This window comes from Mastacembelus armatus, chromosome 18 (genome assembly GCF_900324485.2).
Source record: "Mastacembelus armatus chromosome 18, fMasArm1.2, whole genome shotgun sequence".
NCBI lineage: Eukaryota > Metazoa > Chordata > Actinopteri > Synbranchiformes > Mastacembelidae > Mastacembelus > Mastacembelus armatus.
This window is the reverse complement of record NC_046650.1, coordinates 10235828-10257235: the sequence shown is the minus strand read 5'-3', so window position 1 is coordinate 10257235 and position 21408 is coordinate 10235828. Positions and strand designations below refer to the sequence as shown.

The 21408-nt window shown below is 40.5% G+C and overlaps 2 protein-coding genes across 6 annotated transcripts in view; both read right to left on the bottom strand.

The window, feature by feature from the left end:
• Nucleotides 1–175: 175 nt before the first annotated feature.
• On the bottom strand, nucleotides 176–12082 carry klc2 (kinesin light chain 2). Of its 3 annotated transcripts, none has more exons than XM_026298702.2 (14): nucleotides 11940–12082; nucleotides 9990–10235; nucleotides 9520–9862; nucleotides 7184–7400; nucleotides 6910–7099; nucleotides 6545–6718; nucleotides 6218–6317; nucleotides 5494–5543; nucleotides 5221–5288; nucleotides 4271–4379; nucleotides 3802–3954; nucleotides 3521–3645; nucleotides 3232–3289; nucleotides 176–2858 (listed from the first exon to the last, which is right to left on the bottom strand). In XM_026298702.2, exons 2-14 carry the CDS (start codon nucleotides 10215–10217, stop codon nucleotides 2775–2777), a joined length of 1899 nt encoding a protein of 632 aa, XP_026154487.1. In that variant the 5' UTR covers nucleotides 10218–10235; nucleotides 11940–12082; the 3' UTR covers nucleotides 176–2774. The 3 variants fall into 3 exon arrangements, with proteins under 3 accessions (XP_026154487.1, XP_026154488.1, XP_026154489.1); XM_026298703.2 differs by lacking the exon at nucleotides 11940–12082 and adding an exon at nucleotides 11418–11579; XM_026298704.1 differs by lacking the exons at nucleotides 176–2858; nucleotides 3232–3289; nucleotides 3521–3645 and adding an exon at nucleotides 4093–4173 and having other exon boundaries at nucleotides 3852–3954.
• Nucleotides 12083–12358: 276 nt separating this feature from the next.
• pacs1 (phosphofurin acidic cluster sorting protein 1) overlaps nucleotides 12359–21408 on the bottom strand; it is a 42349-nt gene continuing 33299 nt past the window's right edge. For 2 of the 3 annotated variants that reach the window (XM_026327156.2, XM_026327170.1), the window contains exons 11-24: nucleotides 20423–20506; nucleotides 20004–20122; nucleotides 19612–19753; nucleotides 19175–19279; nucleotides 18969–19075; nucleotides 18560–18714; nucleotides 18228–18338; nucleotides 18026–18128; nucleotides 17894–17936; nucleotides 17722–17764; nucleotides 17478–17619; nucleotides 16572–16810; nucleotides 16233–16352; nucleotides 12359–16099 (exon numbers count right to left, since the gene is read on the bottom strand). In XM_026327156.2, the coding sequence (XP_026182941.1) occupies nucleotides 15981–16099; nucleotides 16233–16352; nucleotides 16572–16810; nucleotides 17478–17619; nucleotides 17722–17764; nucleotides 17894–17936; nucleotides 18026–18128; nucleotides 18228–18338; nucleotides 18560–18714; nucleotides 18969–19075; nucleotides 19175–19279; nucleotides 19612–19753; nucleotides 20004–20122; nucleotides 20423–20506 (1632 nt within the window). In that variant the 3' untranslated portion in view covers nucleotides 12359–15980. The remainder of the gene's footprint in view (nucleotides 16100–16232; nucleotides 16353–16571; nucleotides 16811–17477; nucleotides 17620–17721; nucleotides 17765–17893; nucleotides 17937–18025; nucleotides 18129–18227; nucleotides 18339–18559; nucleotides 18715–18968; nucleotides 19076–19174; nucleotides 19280–19611; nucleotides 19754–20003; nucleotides 20123–20422; nucleotides 20507–21408) is intronic. The other variant, XM_026327162.1, reaches the window with a different exon arrangement.

Below are 21408 nucleotides of genomic sequence, written 5' to 3'. Positions count from 1 at the left end.
GCAAAGGCTGTGACAGTGCAGCATATGGGTAACACCCCCAGCCATAGCTGTGAAGACAGACATGCATATACTGACACATACATACACTTTGAAATGGTCAAAGCCACATCTGTCCACGCCCAAAGCTGATTTTGAATAATTTCTTTATGTGAACGTACATTTACAAGACACAGAATCAGTTTGAAAAGTGGAATTTGGATTTATTGAAACTTTGATAAAACACACATTAGGTTGTTCCCTTCATAATAAGATCATCAGCAGTATGGGTGTTGCATTTAAGAGTCCCTACAACATATACAAGAACCTTACACCCACTCCATAACTATCTGGACAAGTTCAGCAGAAAAACAAAGATCTGATTTACTGTAGCTTTGAATCAAAACCTTCCAGCAACAGAGATTCAAGATACATATTTACAATTGTGACTTAGTTTACTGAGCAACATAGTGTCTTCATTTTCATGTATTTATGGAGTTCACGATTCCCAGGACACCACCAACACTGTTCCAACCCAGGCTGAATAATATAAAGAAGTGATTAGTAGTAGTATTATGTAGTATTGCTATTATGGTGGTTATAGTGACATGAAGCACTAATTTCTATACTTTTTTTTTTAGGTACCTTCAACAACAAATTAGTGTTTTATACATGACTACGTGGATTTTAGGATTGTGTTTGATTAGATGAATTTCCTGATTCTAGTTTGTGTGTGAATGCAACATACAGTAAACATACACAAAGGTCATACACTGATTACTCTATACATTATTTGCTGCAAACAACACTTAAAGCACTCCCCCCCGACACCTTTCCAACGCACTTCCAATTTTAACATCTTGCTTTAACACATACTTGACATGTTCTCAACACGTATCTTCATCTTTATTACATCTTCTCAAAACCGAAAACTCAGCACAATCAGAAGCTGTGTCACTCTACAATGTGACTTCAACAAAGGTGATTTCAAAAAGTGTGACTTTAGTTTATTTAGGCATACGGCAACAGTGTGCATGCAGCAACACTGACAAACTGCGTTCACAACAATCCTGCGTCATCCCATTGTTGAAATCACACTCGGGTCATCAAGACTTTACTGTTCTGATTATCTTGGATTAGAAGACTAAGGAGAAAAGTAAAAAAACAAAACAAAACAGTGGAGTCTGCTTTTGACTTCACATAAAACATGTACATTCTACAGACACTTCTGTTGGTATTGGTCTTCTTTTGGTCAAGCAACAGCACAACACACAATTCCAGTGTAAGTGATAACAATAAAAAAAAATTCAGGACCTTCAGCATAAAAGTTCAGAGGCAAAACAAAATTCACTGAGGATGGATGGTCGTCAGTCAGATTTTTGCGGGCATTTGATTATGACTGATGAGCCCCATCTAGGTCAGCAGTGAAATGCGACTGAGGATTGGTTTGTACACATTGCTACACATCCAGCAACAATAAACAAGGGGGAAAAAAAGATTAAAACACAAAAGGAAGAATCCCATTTTTCAAAGTTAACGTATTGTACAGTATTGTACAGTAGTCGATGCACTTCAGCAGCTTTGAGTGAATACTTGTTACCCACATTTTTAAATAAGATTTGATTATGATGTGAACATCATGATTGTAAACAAAAGTTATTTTTAAATCTCTCCCACATCATTTCACTTAAATATTATTCAGATGTCTCCCTGTTTTGTCAGCCTGAAATTCCAACGCAAAAAATGTCTCATTAGAAACAGAAGTGGGGGAAGAGCTACCTGGAAGCAATGACTACAGTGCATGATTAAAGTTCCTGTAGTACCATAGAAGTAATATTAATAAAAATGTTTGAGATGTATTTCTAAATTTACTTTCTGGCCCCTTTGCTATTTCCACATTAATGTTTGCTCTAAGCAGGAGAAGATCCAGTACCACATACAGTACTGTCATGCTCAAAGTCCTTTTTGAGCTTAGAGCAAATGTCAGTGATTGAGGTACTAAATCACCAGCATTTTCAACATTTTAATGAACAACCTATTTTTCCTTCATTTCCAGTCTTCTCCCTTTAGATAAGTAGCATTTTCCAACTCTTTAACCCATTAATGTGTACAAAAAAAAAAATCAAAGTGCTTTATATACAAACAATGAAATAATTTAAAACTGTATATACATAAAAACAAGAAGGCAAAAAGTGAGGTTTAAATGGTTAGTGATGTTTTTTGGAAAGAAATCCGGTTTGCTTGTATTCTTTTTTCTGCTTTCTTGGTTGTAAAGGATTTTACTGTGTCATCTGTAGTATGCATTCAAAGAATGATAAGCATCAACAAACACTTTGTGCTACTTGTGAAACATACCAAAGTGCAATGTGTGTCTTTGAACTGAAACCAGAGTACCTTCAGCCTGCCTAAGGTTGAGTGTCTACATGAGTGTCTATTGAGGAAACAGATATGTCACAATGAGAATTATGTTGCTTTGCTACAATTGCTATGAGGCAAAAACACGAGGCGTTCAGGTGCAGACATTCCACTTTCTAGAAAGCAGCATGCTGATAAATGTGTATCTAAATATTCTCTTTTCTGATCTGTGGCAACAGTTTGTACAGCAAACAGCAGCAGAGACTATGATGACATGTAGTGTGGTAATGCTTTTTTCACTCTTCTTTCAAAAATATGCTGCAAGTCTATGATCTCTGTTCTCGAGCTTAAAGTGTGTGCGTGTGTGAGATCAAACCAAACTGAAAACAGCCTTTCCTCATTGGACAGCTCTGTGCCCCCCGAGTCCCACCTCTGGTTTCTAACTAGCCAATCAGGGAGCTGCGTCTGGATAGGTCCACATTGCTTGCACTAAGTCCCCTGGAGTCCGACAGTCCAGAGTTGGTGTCCTGACAACAGAAGTAAGTGTGAATACAAGAGTATATAGAGTACATACTACATATAAATTCTATATAGTTCCCTCTGAGTCAGCTGTACTTTTATCATCATCATGCCATTTTGGGCACTATTACAAATCAATAAGCCAGACTGATCTGACAATATTAGATTCAAAGGATTATTGCCCCGATGTCATTAACGAAATGGATTTGTCAGTTATTTAACAGGATTATCTCAAAACAGATTTTCCTTCTGAATCTGTTAACAGTTTCTGTGTTAAATTTTTGAAAACGTAATATACTGCGACATAAAAGCCGTTACAAGATGATTTTGAGTTCAATCATGTGGCAGCTGTAATGAATAAATGAATAAAATCTTCTGTACCTGTGTGGTCTCTTCAGTGCTCTTGTTGAGGAAGTTGAGTGAGCTTGCTCTCTTCATTCTGAGCAGAAGAAGATAATTTAACACTGAATTCAAACGATAAACTTAATACAGATCATTGGGTGAAAAGTACAAACAAGACCACCAACTTTTTTTAATCTTTTTTGCCTTGTAATTTCACTTAAATAAACAATTAACACAGAATATGGTGAGAGTCATTAGTTGCAGTCTTACACCTAACGCCTCAATGATTTTACTATGAGGTCATATTTACGCACAGACAAAATCTTACCCTGGGTTGCGTGGCTCCTGAGGTCCACTCCCCTGCAGCTTCTTCACCAGCATCTCGCTGCTCCTTCTCAGGGCGTCACGAATCTTCCCGAAGGAGCCACTACGACGCAGAGACCCATTACCATCCTGTAGAGAGGGGGGGCGGTTTAATAGAGCTGAGGTTTTAATTAGAGCTGAGAGCAGAGGAGAAAAAACATTTCTCTTTTGTTGTGTCATGATTTAATTGACGAAGGCATTACTACATTTATTAATATTGAAATGAATTAATATCTGTAAACTGACCCCGTTCCACTCAGCAGATTCGTCACCCTCGCCCTCCCCACGCTGCGCCCCTGGCCCATTGATTCCCTCCCTGCTGTGTCGTCTGTCGCTCCCTCCACCCACTCCGTCCTTCAGCAGCTCCACCACCTTACTCTGGTTAATAGCGTCTATACCCTGAGACAGTGGGACAAAAACAAAGATTCAGAGTGTTGAAGGGGGATGGGCAAAAAATATTGCCTTTTCCACAAAAGCTTACACAGCATGTGTACTTTAATGATTTTTACTACAATGTGCACAAATTAGCTTCATGACTGATCTTTAAATCAGTTTGGTGTAGTTTATGGGCTGATAAATCATTGCTGGAGTGTCTGTTGAACTAATCCTGCTTTTTAACTGAAAAAAGAAAACGTTGAAAAGAGCCCAGACGATTAATTTAACAGCACTAATTCAACCAGTAGCTCAACAGTAGTCAGGAGTGTTTGTGTGGTACCTGTTTCCGTGACTTGCTGGCACACTCCTCCAGAGTTTCTGCTGCCTCCAGCTTCCCCTGGCGACGATACAAAGCTCCCAGGCTTTTCAGGGTTGTGTTCACTGTGGGGCTGCAAAAGAATCCATCCAGTTATTTCTTTTGAATTTACTTTTTAGAATGTGTGTAACCATGTATAATAATCCTAGCTTTATAAAATGGTTTTAGTGACTTGTATTTTTCAAATGAAATGGAATCAAAAACTCTTATGTTGCTTTAAAGAAATTTATCAGTATAGTTTCTTCTGTCACAAGGTTTAAACAGAGGAACTTTTATGGCAAAGGGTGGGAAATTATGGGACTGTTCAGTGGTGATGCCCCTGAAACTGACACCAGTACACATTATTGGGTTAAAGCATTGGAAAATGCTACTTATCTAAAGGGAGACAACTGGAAATGAAGGAAAAATAGGTTGTTCATTAAAATGTTGAAAATGCTGGTGATTTAGTACCTCAATCACTGACATTTGCTCTAAGCTTAAAAAGGACTTTGAGCATGACAGTACTGTATGTGGTACTGGATCTTCTACTGGTCCTGCTTAGAGCAAACAATGTGAAATAGAAAGTAAATTTAGAAATACACCTCAAACATTTTTATTAAAATTACTTCTATGGTACTACAGGAACTTTAATCATGCACTGTAGTCATTGCTTCCAGGTAGCTCTTCCCCCACTTCTGTTTCTAATGAGACATTTTTTGCGTTGGAATTTCAGTCTGACAAAACAGGGAGAGGTCTGAATTGTCTTAGCTATGCAAGAATCAATTTTGGTAAATGGCAAAATGCAATTACCATATTTCCTGGACTATAAGTCACACTGGAATATTAGTCACTTTCAGCAAAAACAGTCTTGTAAAACTGAAAAAACTTATACAAGTCATATTATTTTTAGCAGTGAACTGACATATCTTACTCACCTGTCCACCTTGCAGGCCTTATACCAGCTGCCATACTCTACATATGGACCAGAGTCCTTGCGTTTGCCCTGAGAGAAAGAGAAGGAGAGAGATAAGGGAGTTGGAGGAGTCAGAGATGAAACATTAGTCCATTAAACAGCCTATTAAAAATGTCTTTGCCATTTCTTCAGTCTGTTGCTCTCCATCACTTACTTTGCTGTCTAGTTTATTTTCCATAATGGACTATGTGCCTGCCAATGGCATCAATGGAAAAGGTCAAACTGAATAACTGACCTTGCTCTCCTCTCGCTCCTCTGCATGCATCCAGATTGGCTTGTTATCATCTGCAAAATGAGAACAAATGAAAAATCATATGAATGCCATTTGATACACAGCATTATTATGTGTGCATGATATCACTGAAAAAAGTTACACCAGGAAGTTAACAAATTTGAAAGAGTACAAGATAAATTCTCTGGAAAAATAGCAAGGATCCCTGGAGTGAGCTATTTTCCAATGGAAAGCCTCTGTGTCTATGTAAACAGATGATTTCATACAAAACACACAGCTGGGAGGCATGTGAGCACATAAAGGTTCAACAGGCTTAGCAGCAATGGGAGGGAAACATCAACATTAAGCCTCTCCGCACGCTTTGACAGCACAAAATAATCCTATGACCTGCTAAGAGAAGCAAGGGCCACAGGAGGGATGAGGGTGCGGCCAAATCACAACCTAAATCTCACAGCAATTGTCACAGGAATAGGATGACTAACAAAGAGGTTTCACATGTTAAAGTGTAATAAACTCAGAAACTCTTCATCATTTAACAGAGTTATTTGTGATGAAGATTTGGCTGTGTATTAAACACTTACCTGGTCAGTATGAACGACTATACTCAAACCTGGTGCACATAAACCAGCAACTAGTCTTCTCTGCAGAGTTGAGGTAATTCAGGTGGTTCTGACCAGGATGTTTTTATTTGCTCAGTTCAGTGTGACTCAGCAACTTGACAACTTACTATTAACAGATCCAAACTCCTTCTCGTGTGCCCTGGTCAGGATCTCTTTGTACAGAGTCTCAGCATCTTTGAACTTCCCCTGCTTCAGGTAGCATGTAGCCTGTGGAGGAACAACATGGACAACCCATTATCCATATGGTAAAACCGCTCTATTGACATAAACCCAAAATAAAATAAAACCAATGAAATCAGAATTTTTAAAATATGTACATATTAACATATCAAACATAAGACTTTCGAAAAAGGTTTAAAGTTTATCTTGAACTTTAAATAGAATATATTACATGTCCAGTGTCTGTTTTATTGTACCAATTAAAAAGCACCCACCAGATTATTTTTGGTCTTAGCCACATTGGGGTCATCGGCTCCCAGTTTGGACTCATATATCTCCAGGGCTCGTCTGTAGTAGTACTCCACCTCGTCATACTTGCCCTGGTTCTGACACAGCAGTGCCAGGTTGTTCAACTGCTTAGCTACATCTGGGTGGTATTTCCCCAGCACCTGGAGACAACAGAAACAGAAATTTTTGAGGATATGGACACGTTAGCAGAACGAAATCAAATGACAAATTTATGAGAGTAGTAATAAGATCTTACATGATCCCTACCTATCTTCTGTTTAGAGAGGATGTTAGATCAATTACCAAAACTACATTTTTGCAGTTAAGACCTGACATTGGTGCTACTTTATACCTTCTCTCGGATCTCCAGCGCTCTCTTGCAAAGGGGTTCAGCCTCCTTGTATTTGCCCCTCTTTCCATAGAGCACAGCCAGGTTGTTGAGCGTTGCAGCCACAGCTGGATGATCCTTCCCCAGTGTCTTCTCTCTGATGGCCAGGGCATCATTCAGGAGGTGAGCTGCTTCTTTGTACTTGTTCTGGTCCCTGTAGGATGAAACAATCATTTAATTTTATTTGACAACCTCAAAAAAAGTACATGTTGTGAAACACCTCCTCTCGATGCCTCACCTGTACACCAAGGCCAGGATGTTGAGCATGGTGGCTACGTCAGGGTGGTCATGCCCTGAAGTCTTCTCCAGGTCTTCCAGGGCTTGTTTGCACAACGGTACGGCCACTTCATACCTCCCCTGGGAGGCATACTGGATCACCAGATTGTGCAGAGTCCGGAGGCGGGCTGGGATCTCATAACCTCCCTGCTGAGCTGCCACCTCTCCACTGGGCTGTGCTGTAGGACCAACAGGTTGGTGGTGCCAATTAATTTTCTGCCAACTGACTAATTATCAGTTCTAAATTTTACAAACTAAAGAAGAACAGATGCTAGTTACCTTACTACAAAACTACACAGATAACCATAAACAAAAAACATGACTGGTCTCCAAAAGTAGCAGTTAAATAAATAATCATCTTGTATTTTATCTAGAACATGCACATAAAGAGACCAATCTTCCGAAGAGCATTTATGAGTATTTAGCCAGTGGTAACTAAACCAAGAAGCAATTACTGCAGCTGCTTCCGTTTAACTAATGCAGAGGAAGGCTGGACAAGCTATACATTGCACTGTGCTGCATGAGCCTTCTTACAGCTGCAGTCTAAAAGTCCATTTACAAACATGAACTTCTGTTTGGCATTAACAAAAGTCACAGCTCCTGCTTTAAATATGGTTTATGTCCTGTACGTGTGGTAGCATGTGTGAGGTGTAAACTGCAGGTTTGCTACATATAAAAGTAACTGTGTGTTAAAACCAAGACTAGAGAAGAACTATAAGTTCAGGCTTCTGGGTAAGTTACTGGCACTAAAAGGCATGACTGTGTTGAGTTGGCTTCATTTTGACACTCTGGACTTTCCTTAATGTACCAGCCTTCGATGAATGAATATTGTGTAGCTATATTTGTTGATCTGGAAAAGGCATTTGATACAGTGAACCATCGTATATATCGCTGGACAGGTTAAGAGACATAGGCCTTTCAGAGAGCTGTCTGGCTTGGTTCAGAAGTTACTGTACTGGTTGTACACAGCCCATAAGGGTAGAGAGTTTTTTGCCAAATCTTCCATCCCTGTTTAAGGGTGTTCCCCAAGGATACATACTGGGTCCTACACTATTCAATATTTATATTAATAACATTGTTCATGCTGTAGAGAGTTCTCATATCCATCTGTAGGCTGATGATACCATTATCTATACATCCAGTCCTTCCTTGAAATCTGCATTGTCTTTACTGCAAACCAGCTTCAATAGGCACTTTTGAATCTTCATCTAATACTAAACTCAAATAAAACAAAATGCATGCTCTTCAGTAAAATTCTACCATAAATCCAGTGTCCTACAAAAATTACCTCCCTGGACAGTTCTGTGATTGATTTTGTTGTCTTGAAGTATCTTGGTATCTGGTAGACAACTCACTCTCATTTGAATTTTTTATACTGTACATATTGTATTTTTTTTGTGAAGTGTATCCTGGATGAATGTGTATGTGCTGTAGATGTTTTTTCTCTTTTGTACAGCCTGCTGTTTATGCTGCCTTTTGGCCAGGTCATCAAAACAAATGAGAATTGGTCCTCAATTGAATTACCTGGTTAAATAAATAAAATTGAATAGTACGATTTTAATAAAACAAAACTATTATCAAATGCTGGTTTCAGGGAGACTCTCCCCCTATAGCTCTCTTCATAAACATATCAGTTACATACAGCACTTACCTCTCCTTTTATCTCAATACTAATGGGCGACTTTGCTTGATCCCTGTATAATGAACTGCTCCTCTGTGTTGTATGTACCATAATACCGATCTAATATCTAAACTTACACAGTGAATAAAAAAAAAAAAAAATCGATATGTGTGCTCTGTCTTGTATTTATTGTGTATTCGTCTGTTATATTGCTTCCACAAAGGCTTTGTAATGTACACTACAAGAGACTTGACTCGAGGGTTAGTTATTGTTACTGGGCGGAAAAGGTCAGACATGCAAAATCACTGTGACTACTGACTGCATGACCAATTCTACCCTCTTCCTGTGGTCTACCGCTGCTGGTTACTCTCCTCCAGTTTCAGTCACATGATCATTTAAAATGAAATCATATGCTTTTTCTGCTAGAAGTACTCAGTAGTTTCTAGTTTGGGCATTTTTAGACTTAATACTAAGGAGCCAATTCTCAAATGTCAGGATCTGCTTTTTTATTTTATTATTGTAAATTGAATAACAAAAAACAAGCAATTTGAACATTTTACCTGGAGCTTTAGAGAAGATGTGTAAATATACATCAACATCGTAACATGCACAGTTAATATCTATCAAAGTCAAGCTCAGTCCTGTCTGAGGTCTAATCTCCATTGCTGATGACATACCTGGTCCCTGGTCATCATCATTAGGGAATAAGTCATCCAGGCTGTCCTTTGAAGTGTCTCCTCCTCCGCTTCCACCCCCACCGCTGCCACCAGAGGTCTGGCTCTTGTCCTCTGACGGTGACACATCGTCATCAAACTTCTTGATCTGATTCATGAACTCCAGGTGCTTCTTCTCCTCCTCCAGCTGGGCGACATTCTGCTCACTGCGCTGCAGCTTGTGCTGTGTTCCAGCTAGCTCGTCCCGCAACCATTGATTCTCCTGGCAGAGCCGACGCACCTGAGCACGCAGCTTCTGCTTCTCTGACTCCACAGCGCTCAGGTGGCTGGACAGCGCAATGATCACCTGGGGAAGACAGATGATGTAAATGTTAAAAATGAGAAAATTTAAAGATGCCATGACATTTTTCAACTAAATTGTTGCTTGCTTGTTAAATTTAAAATAACACTCTAAAGTCTTAGCTTAGTCTCACCTGAGCCTCTCCCAAACCGAGCTCAATGGCCTCCAGACTCTTGCGTAGCAGCCCGGACTTCTCCTGAGCAACAGGTGGCTGGCTGCAGTCCAGCAGCGAGTTGAGAAGCTGTGCGTGTTCACCACGCAGAGTCTCCAAGCCCTGCATGACAGCCTTGGTGTTGAGGACGATCTCATCCTGGCTCAGTCGCTCCAGGGCTTCTTCGCGTGGATACACCATAGTGGACATTGCCTGGTTTCATACACACTGAGGAAATAAGAAAAATAACATAAGGGAACAAGAATATTGACAGTGTTTTATTCATAATGTGGCCAGGAGGGATTTTACTGACAGCTGCTCAGCGCAACCACATCCTTTATCTAGTGTCCACTGAGGTCCAGTGGAGAATTGCTAAAGTGTGTCTAGTCCTGAACAAAAAGTCTTAGTTTTTTACTGCGAAACTCCCATGATATAAATATACATCTCCCAACTATAGCCTGGTCTGTGTGGAAAGATGTGACACAGCAGTTAGTCACTTTTCATGCTGCGCATGAGGCCAGAGGGTCTAAATATTGACCATCTGTAAATGAAACCGTTGCAGCAGCAGGAGGACAGAGGACTCAATTGTGCAACATCGTGACTTTCTCCCTTTTCCTGCGTTGATGATGGAGGTGCACCTGTTCTCCTCTACTGCTCCATCGCTCCATCCTCCCCCCTCTCTCTGTCTGTCTAGCTCCCTCACTCACCCATCCTCCTCTCCCCCTCCCATCCGCCTTACACACTGACTGCAATGCACCATTATCCACTCTTCCCTTCAAGTTCACCGCTTCCAAAACACAGAGGGAAGATGCAAAACTTAAAAAACAAAAAAAAAAGCATCCAAAAACTCAGGTTCTCAGATATTGATGCATATTTAAATAGACTATTTTTAGTTGTGAACACATCACAGAGCCGCTGGATGGTTGAGGCCTGTTCCTGGGAGGAGAGGCAATGTTTGGCTTGGCAGTAGATCTATCAAGGTGACCGACGATAGAAAGCACTGTTCAGAAAGGACACAGCTATAACAGATGATTCAGTAAATAATTAGCAGTCACTGACAATACGTTGAATTGTTAACTTAGCTTCCCACATGTAAACTGTTTGTAAACAGTGCAGGCCCGATCTACAATGTGTTACACAAAACATACTGATGCATTTAAATGAGTCGCTTATACGCCAATATATCTAATGCCAAATATGAATATGAAACTACAATGTAAAAGAAATGAATGTTTAATGGGTGGCAACACTAGCGGATGCGGGTGACACGTTTATCTCGCGGAGGATGTAGCGTTAAGGTTTGTTTTGACAGCTCGCTACAATACCGATAAATTTCCCTCACAGTTAATAAACTGATATTTAGATTTGATAACTTGAAGCCTACATAAATGTGTTTAATCTGGATTTTACCTTCATCGAAGACAAGTGCGATGCCTTCTGTCCCTCGAACAAAGCAGCAGGATAATGTTGTGATGCTCCAGAACAGGCAGCAACTCGGCAAATGCGAAGCAAACTGTTTCCTGATGCACTCTTTCAAAATAACACGTCGTTTTCGGTTTTAGTAGCGTAGAGCAGGTGATCAGTGTGGACGAAATCGTATTATATGAAAACAGGGTCCTTTATGTCCAAAACGCAATCCAGCAAAGCGAATTAAAGTTAATGTAATTTTGTAATGAACACTAATCTGACTGTTACACGGACATAAAATTTACTTTGAAGGAAACCGGACGCTGTTAGCTACCGTTACATGTCCTTTTCATTTCACGCCTCTCACGTTTTTTGGCCCGTAAATACGCACCAAAATAGTTCACGTACCACCGAGTTAACTTTAATGAGATTAAAATCACAAATTAAGCCCGTAATTTAAATAACAGCCGCCTTGGCCGGCTCCTTAGGCCAACTAGCGTTATCTTCCCCTTCACCTTGACTTACCAGGCTGTCCCTTGACAATGAAAGCTTGTGCAGGCCGTTACTGACTGCTTATCCTCACTACGCTTTCCTTCAGTAAAAAAAGGTGATGATGTCGTTAAAAATGCTTCAAATGTGACAAGTAGGAGTCGAAAATGGCTGTTCACCCTCAGCCAAAGATGAAGTAAAACATCAAGATGATTGGCTCACGCTTTTGTCATTTTCCCAAGAGGGGCGGGAGACTACTTGGCGCATGCGTACATACGAAAGCTGCTCCCTTCGCATCTCCTGTCACTAGCAGGGGTATCTTCTATACTTCTTTAATTTATTTATTTATTATTTATTTTTTACGTCTGTCTAAAAAGTACATCGAACATTTTGAAGATCTGAAGATTTCCATCTATCGTATAAGATAACCTGACAAAAGAAAAGAAAGCCTGAGCTACAAATCAGGAATATTTTTATTTTAAAAAACAAATGTAACAATGAACATTTCCACTTTTCATCCCACATCTGTTTGATTGACAAACATAATAATGAAAAAGCAATACTACAAACTGTGTCAAATTAATAAAAAAAAAAAAAAACAGAAGAACTAAATATAACAAGTACTATCTGATATGTACAAGCATTATAGTTTGTTTATTTATAATTATTGTTATAGGCAAAAAGGCAAAAAAGCTGAAGACAGCTGCTGAAGAAACAATGGCATGTGCAAAATACTTTTCACAAGTCCACAAGCTTAGGGCACTCTCCTCTGAGCAAAATCTCATCAGGCAGAAATCTACTGCTTTCACAGGCAAATACCGTTCCCATGAGGACAGATGGCAAATTTACAAGCCATGAAGGAACGGGAACAACATCTTTATAGGGTGATTTTATAAAGCTAAGCTTGTGGAAGCCTGGTGAAGATCACTCTCTCATCGCCAGAGCAACATTTTTCTGAGGATGGTGGAGAGAAAAGACACTGCTGATCACTGACAGAGATTATTGATGGACCGAACAGCTCCTAATCTCTAACCACGACTAGTCAAAGACAGAGAAACCATCATTACAGCATCACAGGTACAGAGGTACAGGTACAAACACACAGGAACAAGTTCAAGACTCACACACAGAACAGCCAGGATTTTTAGAGACTTTAGTAATTGTGAGTGAAGTGGAAAACGGCCTAAAGGGGATAGAGACCGGAAAAATGGCAGAATGTTGTCGCGATAGAAAATCATTCAGTTCCTCCAAACATTGAAATGATAACTTAAAAACAAAAATCGTTATGTTAATGTTTTCAGCTAACAGCACCCCCTAAAAAGACACAGATCTATCTGACCATAATCACATATTTTTCACATTTTAGGTTTGGCAGGGATTTTATTTTAATGCCTCACTTTTAGTGGAAAATTTCTGTTTCAGTTCAATCAATGAACAGTTTCAAGCAAGAGGCATCAAGATATTATGACTTTACACAATTTAGGAAACGTTTAGCTTCTCATTTAAGTGATTAAACAGCACTACAAAGCAAAGAGCATTGTGAGTTAGTTAGAGGATGTTTCTAAAAGCAGATACAAGATCACTTGACCCTCCACATTTAAGGTTTAATTAAAAAAAGTGTTTCATTCCAAAATGTTATATAATCTTTGGAAGGACTTTATGAAATCCAATTGTCAATTAAAAAAAATATACATATAATAATGCACCACAGTGACTCTTAAAAGTCAACGCTTACTTCAATAATATTTTTTAAGATTTGATTATGTAGTTAGATTTTACATTTCCCCTTGAGGATTAATAAAATATTCAATCCATCTATTTATCCACCTATTTATCTTAAAGTGCCCAAACTCGCTGCCTACTGGGGTGGTGGAACAGTTCATTTTTAAAATCTGATGTGAACTGTCATTTTGGGGTCACATAACACTAAATGATTTTATTCTCTCAAACATATAAACCAATTTTCATACATTCAAATATTTGGAAGTACTTCAAATCAATCAACACCAAACCGAGCGTTTGTTCAGTGGTGACAGATGAGCTGTTAATCAAACAGAGTGAACAAACAAGTGAGCTCCAAAACCAATAAGCCTGAAACCTTGTGTAACAGGCGCTGTCCAACAGAAGAATGAGCTGAGTGTGAGACATGCCGCTGAGTGTAACACTGTAACACCAACTTTCTAATCTATTTTCAAACCAAAACTGCATTTAAATAAACACACTGGCATTAACGCTATTTAAAAATCTACTTTGCTAATACTTCACTGGAGATATTAGTGTTACGATGTAGGTGACACGAGGCAGAGCTACACGAGCTTAGTGAGCTTTTAACAATTAATTATTAGAAATGGCTAATGCATATGCAGCACTGAATTTCAATCTATTTTTTCACTTTAAACGAATTTATTTTGGTGATTTTTCTTTTTTAGTGATTAAAAAAAAAATAGAAATCTGCATTTGCCTTGTGTCAGGCTACAAAGTAAACAAGATGACCACTGCAGTTTGGCAGCCCAAATCTGATAGTGATATTGATCATGACCACATCATCAGCACACAGTGCTAACACACATACACACATGCCCTCTGTCACATGGTAGAAAAAAGTATTTCTTGTATTTAGTATTTTTTTTTTTTTGTTTCTGACCACATTACATTTATTTCACCACACACACACACACACACACGCACGCACACACACACACTTGTTACCAGTTACTGTACACTCACTAATCACCGCACGACATCTTAGAGAAAGCATGTAGCAGACCGGTGCCAAAATAACTCATAAATGAAGGTTATTACAGGGCTCGAGAAACGGGAATGCTCAAGAAATATACATTTTGACCAGGTCTGCTGTTTCCACTGATAAAGCTGCCAGTCTGCTGCCAACAAAATGAGGATTTTCGGGGGGATTGGTGTCAGCATTGTGCTTTATTGCATGTGATTAACTCCCTCTTATGTGTTGTAAATAGTCTTGGAAAAGCAGGACTTAATGTAGGAAATCCCCCTCCACTCCCATCAATGCTGAATTTTGGATTGTTTAAATATGCATTTTATTGTTTCAGTTTTCCTGTTGCATATTTGGTTGGATCTGCTGTTAAGAGGGTTAAGCTGTATTTCAGCAGCAAACACTCAGGTCCATGTGTAGTTGTAAGTGCATAGCCAATAAGATAAAGAAAACTGCACATTAGAGAAGCCCCTGTCCTGAAGTCCTGGGACTCTTCACAAAAATGCACACTATGCATCACAAAACAGCATTAAAGGGAAGGATTTATTCATTTTCACTAGAGCACTATTAAAAAAAACCCCTCCCCTTTGTTTATATTCTTTTTTTAAAGGAAACATTTGATATATTAATAACTTAACTTATTTTGGTAGAGAGATAAAAAATAAAATTGAAGTTTATGTTGAACATGTAGGGGAGAAATTCATCACATGCCAGCCTTTTTTTTTGGCAAATGCAAAGCAAACTGTTTCCTGATGCACTCTTTCAAAATAATTTTATATGTGAGCAGAGTAGACTTTTCTGTGTGTTCTCATTGGCTCATGCAAACACTGAAGCCCTGCTGCATTATTTTTTATTTTGAGTTACTGTTTCCGGCGCATGACTGGTGTATCTGTTAGTTCGGACCATGCACGTGTGGATCAGAAGTTGTTGGTCAGACTTAAAGTTGGTGATGTGTTGCATGCTATTGCATTCCATAGAACGGAAACATAAAAGGCAGTTAGCTAATAAACTTGTGCTGTAAACCCCTTGCAAACACACACACGCACACACTGTACATTCAAATGTGCATACACACTTGCCGCACACACATACACATTGAAAGGGGCATTAAAGTGACTAGTAACAGGGCCGCACCGTAAAGCCACCCTCCTCACCCTCCCCCTTCCCCCAAAGAAGATAAGACGACTATAGCGAACGTGAAACTAAAGAAGGAAAAATAGTCCCGCTGCTCGGCATCTTTTCTCAGCCCTGTGGGTGCTGGCAGGTGGGGGTCTGTGTGCGAAAGTGTGACAGGATCGAGGAGAGTCAAAGGTCAAGTCAGGGTCAGAGGAGTCGTAGGGTGCTCACCCCTAGGAGGGGGGTTTGCTGTAGCCAAAAAGTCCGACAGGTAAGTATTTGACATGAGTGGGCCACTGGGCGGCCAGCTGGAAGAACTTAACATCATTCCACTCCACTCCGTCTATGGACACTGGAGAGAAGAGACACCAAAAGTCCACTCATTTATTAGGAAATAAAACCAAAACCATCCTTAATGAGGAGTGAAAGTGCTGCAGCAAACACAGGAAACTGAGGTGCTGCATCATCCTAATTGCTCAGGTTACCTTTCAGGATGGTCTGTTGCTGCTTGGCAGAGCAGATGAGTCGGCTAATGCCTTCAATGACTTGGCTCTTTGAATCCACATCCTTTTCTTTTGGCTTCTTTCCCAAGAAGATGGTGGGGACTAAAGAGGGAAACAGGGAGACAGACACTAATATCAACAGCATTTCTCAAAGGAGAAATGTGAAATGTGAACAGGACTGTGTGTGTGTGTGTGTGTGTGTGTGTGTGTAAAATAAAGGGTGTAGCACAACAAACTGAGTGTAAGAGCAAGAGACACTTATATGTATGTAGCTGCCATCTTATCCCATCTGATAAAACTTACTCGTCTCATCTCTCTCACCTTTCTTGTTCTTCTCCTTGGTGACCACAGTCATGGCCATGGTGCTGACCTGGGCCTGTGGATCGCTGATGCCTCCTCCTGGCAGCCTGCTGACCTGCAGTGAGCGGAAGGCGCTCTTCAGCGTGTTTTTACAGCCTGTGTCACGTCGCTCCCCCTCCCGCCGCTTCTCAGCGAGCGAGGCCAGCCAGTAGTCCACCTGTAGGCCGATTGCGTCCACACCGTGAGACATGCTGGGGCTCCTGTGGACAGACAGGTGGTCAAAACTAAAACTTTCCCAGCAAAAGGACAAATCAGTTGCTTTATGATATACTCTGAAGCGCTGATCTACTGAAACGACAGTTGCAGTGAAACATTTCTTTATCCCTTCACACACTCTGCTTTGTGCCTCTGCAGCATGTGATCTGCCACAATTCATTTCATTTCAGTCTGAGTTTAAAAAAAAGGTGGATGTCACTGTTGAGAATTTGTATATTTTGTTCAGCACTTGCCCTAAATGTATTCTGCTCAGACAGTGCTACAGTCTGGCACATCAAAGAGGAACTGCACTTTTCATGGCACTTCTTTTTTCTCATAGCCGTGGTTACCGTTACTGTGCACGGCAAAAGTGCTAATATATGATTAAATGTAGTTTAATCTATCCAAACACTATGTGAAGCAATAAACCAAACACCAGCTGCTTCCTTTAAAACCTCCTCTGCTTACACACTTTAATTCAGTACTATGAAATAATCATAATCTACACAGTTTGAGTTTATGGGTTATTTTCCAACCCTGAAAAAGAGGGTGTGGAAATTTGGAAACAATATGATATGAAGCCCTGAAGGGTTTGGATATGAAAAGCAGAAGAAAAGGGAGAAAAAAAATAAGATACCGTGAAGTTGAGGAGGCAAAAAAATGAAGTATTACCCTTGTACGGTCAGGACGCTGCCCATGGAAGGGGAGGAAGGGGGAGTGGCCGCCTCTTTGATCATCCCGGTTGGAGAGCCATGGGAGGGTGGAGATGTGGATGGAACAGCCAAGCTCACAGCCACGCCTTCTTCTGTATCTCCTGACAAATCATGAAAAGGGGGAAACATCAGTGCTAAATCCAAGCAAACTCACCTTTCGATTCTGTGTGTGAAAAGTGCACAAAGTGTTTCCAAGCGCTTACCTGTTGGAGATGGGCCAGACTCTATGAGACCAACCTTCACTACCTGGTAAACAGACAAAAAAATAAAAAAAATAAAAAAAATCAAGAAATCTGAATGATCAGCAGCAATCACTTCTCAACCTAAACCTCCTGCAGTTCCATCCCAAACCACATTTTATCACTAAAATCTTACCCCAATAAAGGGAATGAATTTCTGGTAGGAATCTTCATCTCGCCTAGAAAGAGAGAGAGAAACAGAGAGCATTTTTGATAGTCGAAATTGTTGATGCTATGTTTTTATGCATAATATGGAATCTGTACTCACGTCCTGTGTTTACAGGTGAGCATGGCCTCAGCAATGGGCAGCTGATGTGTGATGGTTGCCCCGCTGATGTACTGGGTGATTCTCCCCGCTACATCCAAGGGATCTGGACATCACATAGAAAGAAACCACAGATGAAAGCAAATAAACGTGTCTGTGCATGTGATGACAATAGAGGTTGCATGTATTGGTCTGTAGGACTTACCTATCTGTGGTGGTTCAGAGCGGCTAAACATGTCTCTCCAAGCCCCGTCCAGAAAGGAAGAGCTGTAACGGTTGTCAAGGGTGCCAAGGTGCTTAGCAACCGGATGGGAGCCTGATTAAAAAGATAAGAAAAATTGAGAAGAAGGATGGAAAAAAGAGGATGGATTTGGATTAGAAGAAAAACCAAAACCTTGGCCAATCAATGCAACATAAAAGACACAATCCAATCAGGAACAGACGCCTGAATAAATTAAGTCACTTCTCGAGAGGTTCCCTGAATGCTGCTACTCATCTCTGCTGGAACAAGAGCTTCTTCGTCACTCTCTCTCTTACCCAGTGGCACCACCAGGAAGCGCATGTGGTTGAGCCAGTCAGACGTCTTGTTGGCGAGCTGAGTGACGAAGAACTGCAGGATGGCTCCGAGGTAACTCTGGCTTCCCACCGCCACCACCTTCACTGCTCTGGGCATGGACGAGTTACAGTTACAGCTACAGGGAGAGAGAGTGGTGTTATCAGTGCTGTGTGGAGCCAGATCTGCAGGAGCCTCACCAATTATTACTGGCATAATTAAGCCTTTGTGTGTTTTCATTTTCCTTAATATGCATTAGAAAATGACAGGTCATTAAAAACAAACAGAGAAACACAATACAAGTAAGAAAAACAGAGATATACAAAGTATTTTTAAACATTACCAGAAGTAAAGATGTATATAAATGTCTGAATGTTTCAATTGAGGACTCACAATTTCTGGATGCGAGTGAGCACAGCAGACAGGACCGCCTGGATTTCAGCCGGCGAAATCGTGCAGACCACCGGGTGTCTCTGTACCTGGAGCTGCTCTGCAACATACTGCAACACACAAAAAAGTGAGATGTACTGTAATGTGGAAAACCAGCCATTATTGTTTTGACACAGGGAAAAGCTTCGCACGTGCACATGCCACCGTACCTGCCCCTGCCAGTCGGTTCCATTCACGAGGATCAGGCTCTCTGGGAGCGCCGAGTCCGACAACAAGATCTGGTTCAGCTGGTCAATGACTGCCTTCCTCAGGATCTTAGCAAACACAGATAAATCCAGAGTGCGTAACCCACCCCTTCAGCAACACATTTACTCTTCAGATGACTCATCAGCACATACATTATTCATTTCTGAGCTCCAGGCGAGTTGTACTTTATCAGGATGCATTTTGGGAAAAAAACAAGAAGGGAGTGGGTAGAACAGGACACAAAACAAATAAAACATCTTCCTTTTTTAAGTGTAAATTCCTATGTGGGAACACTGCAAAACGCATATATCATTTTGTATGTTTGGTTAGAGTGATGCAATAATTTATGATGAGGAAAATTCCCTGACTCAGATGCTAACAGAGATTTTCAGCACCATACCGGTGTGCTGTGCGCTGTCCCCAGCTCTGGGGATCGCTCCGAGTCTGAGCTGTTGGTGCGTTCACTCAGAGGTTTGGAGAGTTGTCGCTCCTTCATGGGAGTGCTGCTGCGCTTCTGTCGGGGCGTGTGGCCTCCATCCAACCTGGTGGTGGGGGGGGGGGGATAATAATTTTATTTCTAATTTCTAAATGCTAAGCTAGCACAACCTTGAGACTTCTATCCAGAGGACATATGAGTGTGTGTGTACAGCGTGTCAGACACGTGTCACCACACCACTCTCTCTCCCTGTAGCTGTATGTGCTTGTCCCAATGATTTAGCTATAAGTTCCCACCCAAATGAATGTAATATATAATAATTGTTTTTTTTTTTCTTAATTTGGGTCATTTGTTACCTTGGAGACGGCATGGACTGTATTTCACTTTTGCTCTTCATGGGTGTACAGGGTTTCTCTGCCACTGACACCATGATGGAGGGACCGACGTCAGCACACAGCTCCTGATCTGTGAACTCCTACACACACACACACACGCACACGCACGCACGCACACACACACACACACACACACACACAGAGACAAACACAGAGTCCAAAAGATAAACTATCAGTGTCAAAGAAAGGAGATACTTGAAATCCTAAAGTCATCGTCTCCAACACTTCATCAATCTTTGCTCCTCCCCGTCACTCTCTTTCAATCTGTCTCAATTACAACACACAGTCCCCTCTCAAATTGATATTAACAAAGATCCCTATGCACCATTAATTCCGTCTCCTTCACAAACATGCTCAGCACACATTTTTATCAGTCGTACCAGTGTGTCAGTCTCAGAAAGAGCCTCCTCCAGGTTGCGGCTGCGGGATGGCTTCATCTTCTCTAGAGGAGGCTGCTCCCCCTGCTGGGAAGACAAAGGTGCTGCACTCAATCTACAGGCTTAGTGAGATTTGAGAATCAGTAAATAAAAGGGACAGAAGCCATGGAGTTCAGCTTTACTGGTCTAAAATATCAACAGTGACGTCAGGAATATTTTTGGTTCAGATGACACTTTGGATCCTATTTCACAGTAAAAAAAAAAAAAAAAAAAATTTAACAAAGACAACCACTCTCAACACTAAGAGGAGAGATTGCAGCAGTTTGAATGCAGCGGACACATCCAGCGGGTGAGATCACACACTTTGTATTGAGCAGATGATGACATTATGAAGCTAATGGATTTTTGTTCCATCAAGGAAACATTAGAAAAGAATTAAATGTTACATCAATGCAATGTGCACCACTGCAGGGGGTGATTTTCATTAGCTTCTGATTCCAGACATTTACCACATTAGTGCAAGTCACACATTGTTTTCACGCCTGTGTTGCTTCATTTTATGGCATACACTGTATTCCCACAGTATATATCACCATATATTTACTGCCAATGTTTCAGTGTATTTTTATTGGGTTGTTATCTTGCTACATTTGAGTGTGAAGCACTTTGTAAACTTACTGTTAGGTCACTGCTATATGAACAAAGTTTACTTATTATGACAGTATTGGTTAGGGGCCAAAGAAATAATGTCTAACCATGAGATGAGGTGTGGGATTCCAAAAAAAATAAAATAAATTTATATCTAAAAGTGTGCACAGCAGATTAAGACTTTTATCGACATATCACGGTGGTTCCCAACCTTTGTGTTTATGAGCTATTAAAACGAAGCTCATGCAAACCGTCATTATAAGCTGCATATGTTGACTTGTTCAACAAGTTCAACCAAAGAGTGACTACTCCTTCTCAGAGTATTTATCGGCATATGCTTC